General features: G+C 39.8%; 1 protein-coding gene across 1 annotated transcript in view; it reads left to right on the top strand.

Annotated features, from left to right (window-relative positions):
* Window positions 1-16000, top strand: part of BMERB1 (bMERB domain containing 1) — a 54630-nt gene that overhangs the window by 13493 nt on the left and 25137 nt on the right. The window contains exon 2 of the mRNA XM_040592582.1: window positions 15250-15373. Within this exon, the coding sequence (XP_040448516.1) occupies window positions 15250-15373 (124 nt within the window). The remainder of the gene's footprint in view (window positions 1-15249; window positions 15374-16000) is intronic.

Consider the following 16000-nt stretch of genomic DNA (forward strand, 5'->3'; position numbering starts at 1 on the left):
TTCATAGAGCAACAGGGGAGGTATAAACACCTAATGAAATAGGAAAATCTCATTGTGAAGCCAAAGAATTGAATAGGAAAGATTACCTGAGGCAGAAAGAGAAAGAAAAAAGGAAGCAATTTAGCTTAATTCACTTTAAAAACAACAGATTTCATGCTGGTGGCATCCTAATATTTTACTGAATGACAAATCTGTTTCTAGCTCTTTTTTGAGCTTATGTTTAATTCATATAGGGAATTAGCACTTAAGAAATACGGGAGTCTGGTCTGTTGGTTTTGTGGTGGCTGATTCCTGGGGATGCGCATGTTCAGCATATGTCAAGGATCTAGACCTCAAGCTTTTGTAATGTGGAGATGTACTGAGATCAGATTCTGGGCTCAGATGAAAAAAACTTTGTTTTTCTAAGATCTCCCTCATAAGAAAGCTGGCTTCTCATATAAGAGACCTCCAACTTTGCACCAAGTATTTGTATCTCACACATTGATTTTTGCAAAACTGGGAGAATTCTCTTTCATTTCCTGGTGTGAGGGGATGGGGTCACATATTACCTTAGTACTGAGAATTTCTCTGGGCAGGATTTTAAATAGAACACATTCCTAGGCTGGGTATATAATTAAGAAAATCTTCTCTAAGGCTGTGATATGTGATACAGCTGTGACTGTGATAAGAAACAGCTGTTCAAGAAAGTAAGCAGCTCCCTTTCCATCCCAAAGCTGCTCAAATCTGGGGTCTGAGCTACTTATGAATAAAGCACAGCAGATTAGGGGCCTCTATCTTCCCTAAAACAGGCAGGTGGGGAGGGGTGAGGAACTGGCACAGCCATTACTCTGTCCTCCCTCTTGGCTGCTGGAAAGGTGTGGCAGGTGCAAGTTGAAATGGAAAGATGCACAGCAAATTACTACACAGCTTTTCCTGAGCCAGGAGGAAGCAGAGAGCACAGCTGGATGCGGAGCCCCTTGCCTGATGCCCTTGTTCTCTAGCTCAGAGAGAACCAACCTCTGCACCAAAGCTGCTTGCCACTCCTCAAAATCCAGGTCAGGTTGAGGCAGGCTGAACAGTAGTAATGACTTGTTATTCACAAACAAATAAGCTAAATCGCTGGGTTTTCTGCAAGCAGTACTTAAATGCTGAAACAATATCATGCAAGATCAGCTAATGTGTCTCATCTGCAGAGAGTTATTTATTTATCTGTGTGTAGGGGGAGAAAGAAGAGAGAGAAATCAGAAGAACAGAATATTAGGAGAAGCTTCTGGTTTTAGACCTACCGGGATATTGAGGGCACTCTTCCATCAGGTTAGAAAAAAGAAGAATCACTGATATGAAATATACAGCAGTACATCTCCTAGAAAGAGGTGGAGAAATGACAGTCTATTATTTCAGCACAACAAATTAGGTTGCTTAGTTTCAGACTGACATGTAATGTGGTTGGGGGAAATTGCATTCACACCTCACCTAAAGCCACCAGCCAAACGTGTGAAAAATCCTGTTGTCAGAGCATCTGGCAACAAGGAATGCGGTACTGATACCCAAACTAGTGTTTATTTAAAATTGGAAATAGCAGTAGGAAGTCTGGAAAACGTTCTTGCACAATACTTTAAGTCTGTCATAATTATCTGCAGACCTAATTATATGGACAGCTCTTCTTTAAATCCCACTGAAAACCACTTAATCCTTCCCTATATGCAACAAAAATGGCTGGATGAGATACCACAAGCTATTTTGCAAATGGACTGTACTAGTCTTGAAGAGAGTTTATGGCTCAATTCAGGCACTGGGAATGCTGGAAACTGAAGTCTGAAATGGTCACCAATCATGATGATGCCTTTCCAGTGTGTTGTAGTTGCTCTGAAAAATTTCTGTATGTGAGCAAGTCCTTTTTCCACTCTATCAGTATATCCGAGGCACCAGCAAAGACTCTGTGTTGCTAGATTTTTATGTCTGATGTGCGATAGGAAATATACTGACATGATACTACATTGGCTACTGAGCAGGCACTGGCGGACCAGCTTGCATCTGAAGGTGTGAGCTGTAGTGACCTTATCACAGCCACCATAAGAAAAAAAAGTTAAACCCACCAAATTTAGAATCTGATATTTGAAAACTGTCTCAACTCAGAGATGTAATTTATATTAAAACAGAGGATTCAGTTTCAACTGAGAAATGCATGTGAATCCAAGAATAATGTCTCTGGGGTTTCTTAATTCAATGGGACTTGAGGTTAAAAAGGATTTTATGAAAAGACATTAATTCCAAACTCCCTTTGCTATTTTCATGATTCTGTTTTCCTCATTTTTATGCATTGCCCTCTAACAGGCTGAAGAGATGTGTGCAAGCTTGTTATCATTGACTGTAATGGAAATTGGCTGGGGCATGCAAATTTCCTAGACTGAGTTTTGGAATCAACTTCAAAGTAGCAAGGTTGAGCCCTATAATTGGAGTGTCAAAAGCCCTAAGGGTTTTCAAGACCCAGTCTGTGAGTGTCATTAGGATGATTTATGTTAGTGGACATACTTCTGCCTGAATTTATTTACATCAGAAGCACTTCCTGCAAATTTCAATCACATTCAAAAAATCTGTATTTTTGACTTAATATTACTGCACAATCAAATCAGGCCTGGGGATTTTATTTCATTGTTTATGGGAAGACTTTCATAGGAAGTTATATTTATCTTATATTTTCAAAGAAACATTTAGCTCAATATTAATTCTGACTCCTTAGGCATTTATTGCTGTGAGTGCTGAAATTCTGTTTCCTGATCTGTAAATATGGTTTGTATTAGTTTTTTAAACTGCGGCCAGAGGGGCTACTATTGAGGAAAAGTCCTCCCTCTCCCCCTAAAATTGACTGTTTAGGGGACTATCCAGGGTATTGTGAGTCACAGATCAAAGACGTGATATAAAAATAGAGAAAGCTAGCAGAATCTTAGTAGTAGAAAAAAACCTGCATGTAAATCACAATAATGCTATAAACCAGCACTAAATCATACACAGATTTACAGCTAGAAAATAAATTATTCTAGTTACAGATAATTAGGTAGCAAATTGTCCTATTGTACCGAGCCAGTTCCTTGCATAAGCAAACACCCTTAATTCCAGGTGGACGAATATGAAAGCAGAGATGGTGCACTATCTTGAAGTGGTAGTTTAATTTGATGGGATGGATCCTTATGACTTCATACGTGGAGAAAAAAATCTGGAATCTGTGTGGGTAATGTCTGACTGCAGAGGACACTGGACCCCAAAAAGCTAAATCCTACCTGCAAGTGTAAAGCCCCAGATAATGGTCAAATTAATCTTCTCCCTGAGTCTGCCCTCTTGTAACTGCAGTCACAGTACCTGAGCTTATTCACAGAACCTGTCTGGAATTTTTCCCCACAAAATGAGGCCACACCCTTTAAAGATCTGTATGTTCTGATCTTAATTTAAAACAACTTTGGTTTCTTTCCTCCAATATCCCACTTGAAAGACTGCTTCAGAATGTTACTGCTTTGGTTAGTTACTTGTTTCCAGCCTAAGCTTATTCTTCATGTGTGCTTAACTTTACACCAGCTGGTATAATGTAACATACACAATCCTTTCCCTTGTCCTTGATAATTTCCTCTTAGCTAACCAAATCTCCATCTTCCCAAGTAGAAGAGTACCACAATTTTGACAGCATAAAAAGTCAGGAGAATGCTGAAACCTGGAAGCCTAAGTGCATGATAGAACACATGGAATTTATCATCCAAATACAGGATGGCAGATTTGAAGATACATTAAGTCTGAATATCACATTAAGTCCTATGCATCACATTAGATTTCTGCAAGAACTCCAGAGTGGCGCAGATTCAGAGTCTTCATTGTCAGGAAAGGATGAACAACTATTGATGAGCTGTTTTTCAGGATATCATTATAACCAAAATGAAGTCTTCTATGCACAGAGCAGTTTCTTAAGACTGGAGAGATCTTTTTCCTGGGGGAAGTGTAAGATTAAAGGGTTGCATAATTACCCACTTAGGAAATTGGCACTGTCATAAATTGACAAAAGACAAAGCCAAGAATAATTACTGCTTATAAATTTTGCAGGATAACAAACAAGACAATTTAATTGATGCTTTTTTTGAGAGGCAAGATCTTTATAGATCATAACATTATGCACTTGTGCTGATATATATCTTTAAATAGGGAATAAGGGCAGAAAATGGTCCCTAAATTGGAAAGTTGGAACCATCATTTAACCATAAAACTTCTAGTTCTCAAAGTACTGAAGACCATCCTTAATTAGCAATCACTTTTATTGCCTGAATGTCTATTTCTGCTTGGAAATATGTAGTTGAATTAGAAAACTCAAAGCAGGATCTCTTTCAGGTTCAGGTTTTAAACCAGCCTTTCTTCAGTGCAATAGTACTTGATCTACAGAAGTACAGCATAAAAGACATGAAGCAACTAAGACTCTGATTTGGCCATTGGGCAGGTACAGGCACTTATATCAGATGTAAAAGGAGCCATAGTGTGCAAGACTTTGATACCATAGAAACCAAAATGATTTTGAGAGTTAGAGGAAGGAGTTAATATTCAACACTGTGAATCTGGCGTTTATATTTCCAGAGAAATCTCAGTGAGACCACAGTGTACAGAAGCCTGAAATAGAAAAGAATAGACTGCTGCCAACAGGCTTTTTGCAAAGGTAAATAATGAAAAATAAAAGGTCAAAGCTTGAAGGTAAGAACAAGGATATACAGGAGAAGCAACTAAAAGAATCTTTTTATAACAAGAGGCTCTTAGTTATGGAACAGACAGAGCAGTGATTTTGGAAATGCAGTGGACAATTGCTTTTTATATTCTCTGCTTACCTAATTTTAAAATGGGGTCATATGGTGGAGCGTGAGACAGACACTTTTGAAGTGGTAACTCAGGTTGTAATATGTCTAGACTGTAAATCTGTGATAATTAAAAAAAAAATAAATTAATGACTTGGACAAAATAAATCCCAATATTATAGTTGTGCTATTGCACTCAGACCACAGATGACTGATTGAACAGAGCCATCTCCAGTGACATCAGGTGATTTAATATACCTTGGAAGGAAATTATATGGCAAACAGAATGACTTCTGGTGGTTTTTAGCAACAGGGTTTTTTTTTGTTAACATGTGGTATTCAAAGATGCGTTCCAAATATGTTGAATTCAAGAAAATTACGAACGTCAATTCTGTCTTACTATTTTGCTTTTTTCTGGCATTTTTTTTCCCTTCAGCATTGACCAAAGGCTAGCATATCACAGCCTAGCTGCACAAAACTCATCAGGTGGTTAGTTTTAGAGAATACCAACAGATTGCTAGAGATTTCTGAAAAGCCAAGTCTGAACTTCCAAGACTTTTTCAAACTTACTCTCCTTCAAAGGCAAAAATAGCTGCATGGCTGAAAGGGCAAGTTATATATGACATGTGCAAAAAAAAGGAAAAAAAATAAGCTGAAATGAAAGTCTCCTGTTGACTTCAGTGAGCCTTGGATTAGGAGAAGGGACCCGTGCAGCTAATCATCTCCACAAGACAAACTCGCACTTTCCTGTCCTTTCAACCTGGCTGCTTTCTCCCCTGCAGAGTCTATATGGTATAGGGCTTACTGCTAAGGTTTCTGCATAAAAGAAAACTTGAAGTCTTGTTTTGTTTATAATTTTGAAGTTATTTACACATGCTTAGTGTATGCTGATCAGACTGTTCAAAGATGGCAGAAAATAAATATAACAGATTCAAGCTATGCATAAAACTGAACATACTCATTGTAAGTCATGGTAGCCTGTTCTTAGAAAACAGGAAGGACTAATTTCATATATTACAGAAACATTATCTTTGATATTCAATGTTGAATACTAAACAAGACCAAGAGGCTGTCAAATACTGAATGAGAAGAGGCAGATGAATAGAGCAAAATAAATAACCATAGTACCCAGGTATGACTTCTTCCAAAGGTTGGCTGATTCAAAAAAATTAATCATAAAAATAATGTAAAAAAATTAATTCAGCAAAATTTGAAACACAACCTTCCAATATTGGTGTATTTGCTATATAATAAATCCATCTTATTAGGTTGCTTGTGCCTTTCCTAGTCTTTACTAATGCTGTTAAATATGTCCTACAATCCGAAGATTTTCATTTTGATTTAAAAAAAAAATACTTATTTCCATAAGCAATCTGTAAAAATGTAGCTATCATCATAAGGGATGGTAGAAAGTACTTTTTATTCCCTTCAGCTGCAAAATAAATGAGTATTTTCACTGCAGCTGGTGCTGCAACAGTGCTTTTCCCAGTGATTCTAACCATTAGAATGGTGATGAATGGTGTTACACCCAGCTGGTGGCTGGTCACAAGTGGTGTTCTCCAGGGCTCAGTATTGGGGCCAGTCCTGTTTAGTATCGTTATCGATAATCTGGATGAGGTGATCCAATGCACACTCAGCAAGTTTGCAGATGACACCGAGGTTGGGGGGCAGTGTTGATCTGCTTGAGGGTAGGAAGGCTCTGCAGAGGGATCTGGACAGGATGGACCCAGGGGCTGAAGCCAATGGTATGAGGTTCAACAAGGCTCAGTGCTCGGTCCTTCGCTTGGGTCACAACAGCCCCACCCAACACTACAGGCTTGGGGAAGGGTAGTTGGGAAGCTGCCTGGTGGGAAAGGATCTGAGGGTGTTGGTTGACAGCCGGCTGAACATGAGCCAGCAGTGTGCCCAGGTGGCCAAGAAGGCCAACAGCATCCTGACTTACATCCAAAACAGTGTGGCCAGCAGGACTTGGGAAGCAATCGTTCCCCTGTACTCAGCACTGATGAGGCCACACCTCGAATCCTGTGTTCAGTTTTGGGCCCAATACAAGGGAGACGCTGAGGTGCTGGAGCATGCCTTGAGAAGGGCAACGAGGCTGGGGAAGGGTCTAGGGCACACAAGTCTTATGAGGAGTGGCTGGGGGAACTGGGGTTTGGTCTGGAGAAAAGGAGGCTAAAGGGGGGACCTTGTTACTCTCTACATCTACCTGAAAGGAGGTTGTAGGCAGGTGGGGGTCAGTCTCTTCTCCTAGATAACAACTGGCAGGACAAGAGGAAATGGCCTCATGTTGCACCAGAGGAGGTTTAGGTTGGATATTGGGAAAAACTTCTTCACTGAAAGGGTGGTCCAGCGTTGGAACAGGCTGTCCAGGAAAGTGGTGGAATTGCCATTCCTGGAAAGGTTCAAAAAACATGTAGATGTGCTGCTTAGGGACATGGTTTAGTGATGGACTTGGCAGTGCTGGACTTGGTGATCTTAAGGGTCTTTTCCAACCTAAGTGATTCTGTGATTACTATGAAAGCAAGATTTCCTCTCCTTCCACAAATGGCGAGGTTAAATGTGTGAGAATTTTGATCATCTTGGAGAGATGTGCTGCTTTACAGTTGTACCAGTATCTCTCTACAGACATGAAATTCTAATCTCTTAACAGAAGCTGCTGAATGGACCACAGATGTGAAGGGATTGCTTTAGTCTAGCAGTTTCTGTCAGAACAGAAGTGATCTTTACACAGCACAGTACAGAGCTACAGTGGCCAGTACTTTGTATTTCGGGTTTACTGGAAGCATAGATGCACCACAGTTCTCCATAAATCAGAAAAATTCCCCACTTTCTTTTTCTCCTTCCCCAAATGACTGTTCAGAAGCAGAGATACTTGGTGACTGTGACATTCCCTGAAATCCTGGCATTTAATCAGCTTTCAGTATGCATCTCTGGTTCCTTCCTGCCAAAGGGGTTCCCTAGAGATGCCAGATTTCACAGGTGCCTGTGGCAAAGCCAAGCTGTAAGAGGAATCAACCAGCCCAGAAGTTTACCCTGAGACATGGAGCATGTGAAAAAACAGCTTTGGGATTTCTAGGTGCCCCGCTGTCTGGCAAAAATATTGGAAGCTTTGATGCCTAGTTCAAGCCAGTATTTCAGGGCTCCAAGATTACCTCCTGTGCACCTGGGAGCTGTGCTTCAGTTGCAACTTTGGCTTTCAGGGTTTTATGGAGAATGCAACATCTCCAGAACTGCAAGGCTGCTCTGGATCCTCATGCACTGACAGGAAACCAGGCTCTTTACACAGAGGCATTCCTTTTGTCTTCATAGTAAATGTACTGAATCCAAGGTGTTATCTCCCAAATACTCTGAATGTCACTTCTCTGGCATTTTCTAGCAGTCTCAGTTTTGTCAGAAAGTTTCTGGCCACCATTACTTGCAGGGACAAAGCACATCTAGCCACCTGTGAAGTAGATGTGCTTACTTTGTGTCAGCTCAAAGTGTGTTTCATGGCTCTACAGGCCAGTAATTCCAAAATAAAGAACTGTGTTGTTCAACCCATGGAAAAGTATTAATAGGGATTCAAAAACAGGCACAGTAAGAAAAGAAAAAAAAAAAAAGCTTCCTGCTAGAAGCAAAATTAAGCTATGTCATCTCCTGTATTCAGCAGTGGAAGCAAAGTGACACTGAGAACTGCAGCACATCTAAGGGGAGTAGAACTTTAGCTTTTTGCTCCTCCAGTAAAAGCCTCTGCACACCACTATTGTCTTTAGAGATTACTTTTTTCCTAGTGTTATGACTTGTCAGGTTTGTGCACTCCTGTTGCCTCAGTGTAGCCTATTAGGTGGTTACCGAGGCCTAGTACAACCAGCAGCACGATTCCAACTTTTACTAAATTGGCTGTTATCACTAGCCTGTTTTCAGTGCCAGAGATGAGACAGGAGGGCCAATTGACAAGCAGAGGGAAGAACCCCCTGCAATGGCCTGTGGACTGTACTCTGCGGAAGGATGAGGACTGATTCCTCATACCCATGCAGAGCAGCTTCTATCTCAGAGACATTGGGACTCATAGCCAGTACAAAAATACTCATAGCATTTTTCATGGAAAGAGAGAATGTGAAGCACTGAGTTTATGTAATGCACATGGAAGCAGGTAATATGCCTGTGCACTGCTTTCGAAACAAATGTACTGGTTCCCCCAGTCTGTATTTATATATGCAGATTCCTTTGGAATTTCTCCAGAAATCATCAAAAGTAAGAAAGGGAAATCCTGATGAAGTGAGCATTTGTCCAGGGTTCACTGCAGTCATGAGGAGTATCAGCGTTGGTGGAGAATCAGCGTTGGGTACAAGAAGGGCTGGCAGCTCTGAAAGGAAAGCAAGCCCTGTGCTGAGAGTTATAACAAGGCTGGCAGGGGCGGGGACAGTGTCCTCAGTGGTAAGAGCACACCCCAATGGTACCTGAGCAAGGAAAGCAGAGCAGGTCTGGTGACAACAACCATGGTCAGCCTGTCAGCCATACTCCAGATCTCCAGGCAAATCCCTAGTACAAGGCAGGCCCAAGGTCAAGCGTGAAGTCACATCCAGGTCCCTGGGGCCGGGGAACAAGGACCAAGGGCCAGTGTCTCAGCTTGAAATCTGCTTCTGAACGAAAGGAGGGGGAGACTCTGCTGAGGCTTCTCAAAGCCAGACACCTGCAGCATGTTCAAAACAACCCTGAGCTCAGGTAGTCAAATGAGCAGGAGTGGTGGGATGTGCTCAGCACCGTGACAGTCAGGTCACTTCCACACTGGTACTATCCTGTGCCACCTTCCCCCTTTCCCCCATTCTACCCATTCCAAATTGGACAATGTTGCCTGCCTGTTAGGGAAGCCAGGAACAAAAAATATTGCAGCTGCTTGTATTGCACTTAGCTATTAGCTATATTTATATGGTAATTCCAGCATAAAACATGAATAAATACTATTCCACACACATGCCAAATTTAATCATTAGGATTCACAGTAGTAGAATGCTGCAGCAGGCTAGATTAGGAATAAACAAATTAGATGTAGTTTTTTTCTGCACAGGTTAGTTATTGGCCCACTCCTCCAGATGGGTTAAATCAAAGAGAAAAAAAACCAAACAACTCTAGGCCTCTGAATGCATTTGAGGCAATGGTAAAAGGTATAGTAAAAGGCCTGGCTACAAGACTAGTCATTCGTGCCACCAGGTGACAAGCTAGTGACAAACTGCAGGAATGATGTGATTCTTTTCACATGAACATCTTTTATCTGGAATATTTTGTACTATCACTATTTAGTTTTATACCTCATGCAACTATTTCAATTTCTACCCAGTATGATGTTTTTAAGTTGCACAATCTGGTCTCTCTTCACCCATCTCTAACCTGTGCTTAGTTCTGCTTTGGCTCATCAACTAACAGTGGCCTTGAAAATCTTGATTTTGATACCTGAAACAGCAGTAAGAGTGCACTTGCTACACCACGCTCTATTAACATTTAATATACTTAAGTGAAAAAGGATTAATTTCACAGAATTCTTGAGAAAGCCCAAAAAACGCTGACCCAGATGTGGAACAAAACTTAGCCATTAACAGTATTTTGACAAGGACTATCTTATTATTGGACAATTTAAGGGAACGGAAATAGGCCTCAAATTGCTCAGTTTAAATCCAGTCTAACAATGACTTAAAATAATTTCCAACTGAAGCACTGTAATTGAGTGAGCTGAGCAGCCTCGTTTATTGCTGAATGTTATCCACATTAGAGAAGCCATGCAGCTGATTTGTACTGCAATGCTTTAAAGAGCTCTCAGCAGTCATGGATTGAACACAGAGTCTTGTTCAAGATGGTCCATCCATGTCAAAGATGAAAAAAAAGTGGCAGAGTAGCTGGGTCATTACCCTTACCTATGCTGAAGCATTTCTGTTGCTAAATGACTGAGGTGACTCTTGAAGGCTGAGTAACCAATAGTTTCCAAACAGCAACAGATTCACAAGCAAGAAAAAGGATAAACAATGTCAAAGAGACACTGTGATCCAGCACAATTTCTACTGGCTCTGCCACACACCTGCTATGTATCTGTAAGCAATTCAGCACTCAGCTCTTACTGCCTCTAGATTGCAAATTGCCTGCCTGCTGCTTTAGGTGTTCATGGAATAGAGGTCCAATTGCTATTCAGTATGTGCATACCATCAGAATAAGAATGACACAGGTTTGGGTTCCTACACATAGGTTTGGGACCTTTTGTGTTACTGATACACCTTCACCTTCTCCATGGCCTGTCTTTGACAAAGATGGCGACAACAAAACCCTCAAATTAGAATTAAACCAGCTAAAGGTTATAGAGCACAATGAGCTGCTCAGTGAACAAAATGCTCACATCAAGTGACAGCAGCAGGATTTTTCTGATAATTAGTTTTTCCTCACAGCATTCCTTACCAATTTGTCTGAAACTATTGACGCCAGGTCTAATGCATTCTCCCATTTCTCATTGTATCACTTCAGGCTTCTTTTAAAGTTTTCTTTGCACATACTGACTTAATAGGCATTTTATTTTTGTTGTTGTTACTTTTCATCACAGGTGGCTAACATTCCATTTCTGGTTGGCAAACTGAAGATAAAATGTGATCATTTAGCTAATATCCAGTTTAATTACACCAGTCTGCATTTAAGTTAAGGCAAAAGTATGTATAAATAGCTTCAGGTTTACCTCTTCAGTCCCTCTCATTATATGTAAAAGCTCGATAATTTTACATCTATCTAGTCATTGTTTTAATGATAAAATATTTTTGTGCATACAGTAATAATATTTTACTTATTTCTTGGTCACTGAAAATTATCCTGGAGCTTGTAAAGCAGACACAATAGCTTCATCCTGTCGCTGGCTGTGACTAATCTGTGTCATCTCCACTTTTTCTTCATGAATTTTGGTTTACTACCAGAAACAGAGCTTAATAACAATATATACTAAAAAACAGTTGCCTAATGCATGCCTGCTTTAAATAAAATGAAACCTTTCTTCTTTGTTTTATGAAAAGGTAAGAGACTCCTGTGTGAAACTGTTCAGAATCATGTCTCAAAGCACTAAAGGTGTCATTCGTCACTGGGACAGAGATAGAGCATTACTCAAAGGCTTAATAATGTTAACATATTCTTTCCCAAGTAGTTTACATCCCAGGAGATCAAACCATTTTATGAAAAATAATTAATTATCTTTTAGCATAGCTGCTGCCAGGTAGGCCAAACAATTATCCACAATATTAGAAGAGAAATTCAGACATGAATAGGTTGGTGATTTGTAAGCATCACAATGGTGAAGGTGTGAGGTGGGAATCCTGACCTGTGGCCTCTTCAGAGGCTTGTATTTCTAGACTGTCCTCACACTTGTGCTCTGCTATTTCAGGATTTTTGGGAAATACAGTGTTCTAATTGTGCCTTTTCCCTCAAAGCTTGCCTTAAAAATGCATACTCTGAAGAGGGGGCCAAAGTGTGTGGTATATGCAGCTGTTTTGGGTTTATGAGATCTATGGACTCAGCTATATAAAGAGAATTGTCAGCTGTCAAAGGAGCTACTTAGTCTTTACCTGTTAGGAAGGGAGGTTTAGAAAAGCTGGAGATTCAGTGCAGAAATGGTATCATTCCTTAATAGTGCACAGATGAATGTGTATAAACTATGGATTGACTTCTGTTCCTTCTCCATGGAAGACCATGCCTACCCCTCTAGAACTGGCTTTTAATCTCTTCAAGGACCACGGTGTCTACATATTCAGTTTACTCTGTATCCTCACCTTCAAATTTCTTCCCATTTCAACTGCCTGGTCTGGTTTTTCCTGTCAAAGTTCCCTTAATCCAGCTCTTGTCAATATACCTTCTGGTTTGAGATCTCCATGAGAATTAATCTCCTTACAGTATGTTCACAGCACTTGCACTGCTATGAAGATAAACTAAACCACTCCATATATCTCTGTTATTCTAGCTACATTTCTAAATTTGCAGACAAGTTGCAAGCTAGTTTCTTATGGTTTCTATATTTATTTTCCTCTACTTTGAAACTTGTGGTGTCTTGCTTATATTTTTGATTCTTTTGAAAACATTGCATAATTTTGGGTAGCTCTCAAAAATATTTTTTTCTGGTTCAAGCACACATTGAGTGGGATGTGAAGGAGATTCTGTGACTGTTCTGCAAGAGGTCAGACTAGACTATTGCTTGCCACACTAATTTTTGTGTTGGCTTCAAGCACGTACTGAGGGCATAAGGCTTGTTCACAATTCCCCTCCTGAATTATTGAAATCACAGTATGACAGCTGATCTGATCCGAGGGGTAACACTGGGGCATTTACAGCTAGAGTTGGAGAGTGGAAATAAGATAGTTAGAGGTTGTTTTCCTGTTTTCTGAGCTCTTGAGAACTTATTTTAAAATAAGTATGTATGTGTAATGTATTTGTGGCTTATCTTTCTAATTACCAGTATTATTGGCTTTAATTCATGGTAGCATCAGAATAACTTACTATCTCTTACTTAATATTTTGGAAAATAAATTTGCACCAAAGCCAATTATGCTGTAAGCCGTTAAAATAACTCCGCAACCCCAAAAAGCACCAAGAGGCAAAATTATACTTACAGAACCTTTGTTCTAGTTTCTTTTGACTGATGTCTGATAAACACCTAGTGAATATTAAATTATAATTCTGCCCATCTGTTAGTGGTAGCACAGCACGTGTACTCTGCAAATAGGTTCAAGGTTTTGCTATGACTCCTCATTCCCACACACCCAGGTAAGGGTGTGAGGGGAGGGAAAGGGTGGGGTCAGCCCCTAAGGTATTTTCAGTGGTGTTCAGACTTCCTCAAACAGATCTAGAGTTTCCAAGGCTTTTAGGTTCTATTTCAACATCTAACTTAGTGGCTGGGATTGCAGAAGACTCATGTACTTTACCCTGTGCAGCCGGACATCTAGGCTATACCTCAACTAAATACACCCCAACAAACGCAATGATTTCTAATAGGAAGATCCATCTTCTACAGGTGGCAGTTGTGTCTTCAGACACATGATAGCCTTACTTTACCAACCAGTTTCACAATTTGAGTTTTAAAAACAACTACTGAGAAATGTTCTCTCATGAAGGACATTTTAAAATCTGCCTCAATTTTTTTTTTCAAGATTCTGTTATCTTGGAAAAAATAGTGATTTTTAATATTTATTTACCCACTTCCTTCATTATGAATTGAAGCCAAAGCTTGCAGACAATACTATCAGGATAACTTTAAAAAGATATATATTTTCCTGTTTTTTCTTTATATACTATAGAATTTCTTTGTTGCCATTTTGAGACAACAGGTGTTTGTGAACTAAGCTCATGCAAGGGCTGTTTGTTGAGATCTTTTAATTCCTACTCCAAGTTTCTGTCAGAAATTCTTCTCAGCTGTTTGTGCTTAGTCTGTCATGAGGGACTTTGGAATTCATCTCCAATTAATTGGACAGCTATTTTTCCTGATGCTTTTTGTCTCCTGTTTCCTGCATAATCATGCTGAGTACCTTTTGACCTCTCAGTTTTCCTTTTTTGAAACCAATACAGCTGAAACAGGCCTGCTTTCAGGAATATGTCTCCATTTGGGTACCAAACATGCAGGCACTCTATTTTTTAGTCTCTAAATTGTTGTTCAAAATGAAGGCCAAGTATGGTGAACCCTTGGAATAAGGCTTTCCAGAGGCCAAGTTGCTCCTTCCCAAATCCACCTTCTATAAATTGGTTCCTTCTGCCTTCAATGAATACAGTTCATAGCCCTGTTTCTCCCTGAATTAGAAGTAGTGATACATCAATTATAGAGAAATAATCATAGAAGGATCCTGGCCTTAACAGTTGCCAAGTAATTACTGTGAAGTGGCGTTTATTTCCTCCTCAACTAATTTCAGTGCTCTAGTGAGAAACACTCAGCCCCTTGAGGAGTTAGGCCCAAAGTCATTTCTAATCACATCCTTGGCTCCTCTCTAGTGGATCTGGGCTTTAGCTGTTAGTCAAGCTGAGATGGTGGAATAGCATGAAGAGCTATGAGAATTAAAGATGGGAAACCTTCATCAGTTTACATTGCCAGCACTTGAACCAAGATAGGAGCCTTCAGAATTGGAAGTAATTGCTCTGAGTGAGTTTTGTAGCAGTCTATGGCTGTTCTTTCAGAGTTTTCAGTGGTATCAATTAAGAAACAGTAGCTGTAGTTACATACTGGGCTGGGATTCCTTAGAGGTATGATAGATTGACTAACAAAATATATGGCACTGGCTTAGGGATTCTTTCACTTCAAAATAGTTATATTGGAAGTAATAAGCAAAACACTAGAAAAACCAGTCAATGTAGCATTACTACTTGCATTAATTACCCCATCAGATAGCTCTGTGATTAAATTTACATTCCTAAGGAAACCCATTAAGACAGTTTGACTAGCTTAATTCATTTTCTCTGCTTTCACACACAGATCAACTTGACATCATTTCAATGGCTGAAACAACAATGATGCCTGAGGAAATTGAGCTTGAAATGGCAAAGATCCAGAGACTTCGGGAAGTCTTAGTCAGAAGAGAATCAGAACTCAGGTTTATGTAAGTATCAATGCTTCTGGGAAAACACTATGCAAAATTAATCAAAATAGGAAAGAATGCTATTTAGAAGACTTTTATCTGCTTGACATTTTAAAAGGAAGAAAGATAAAGAGCATCGCTGTTAGGTGAATGCTTGCAAAATGCCATTGGGAAATTATTTTTGTAGTTGCAAAGGAAATTGCCTTTTTTATTCAGCATGATTTGCAGAAGACATAAAAGGTATCTATTACTTACAAAAGGAAACTTTAGCAAAGTACGTGTCTACAGAGCACATTTTTATACCTGACTTCACTCTTCTGTGGGAAGGATATTTGTCTAAAGAAAACAGCAACAGGTAGGGAGCTTCCACAGTCTAACCTAATTCAGGCTTTATTCCTTGCTTCATTAGTGGTCTTAGTTCATGTCACAAGAGAGCACGCTGTGTTCTGGACTAATAGCAGCCAAGATTTGACATTTGTTAAATGGAAGCCATTAAGTTACGAACAGAAAAAATATTTTGATGTAGCAAATTAAATAGTAATACTCCAAGAAAGATTTTCAAAACTGTCAAAGGGTCAGGCATAGGAGCCTCGCTGAAGGTTCATGAATATTAATCCAGTTCTGATGACGAAGTCAATGTGGTTTATA

Source organism: Falco naumanni, chromosome 4 (assembly GCF_017639655.2).
Source record: "Falco naumanni isolate bFalNau1 chromosome 4, bFalNau1.pat, whole genome shotgun sequence".
NCBI classification, from domain to species: domain Eukaryota; kingdom Metazoa; phylum Chordata; class Aves; order Falconiformes; family Falconidae; genus Falco; species Falco naumanni.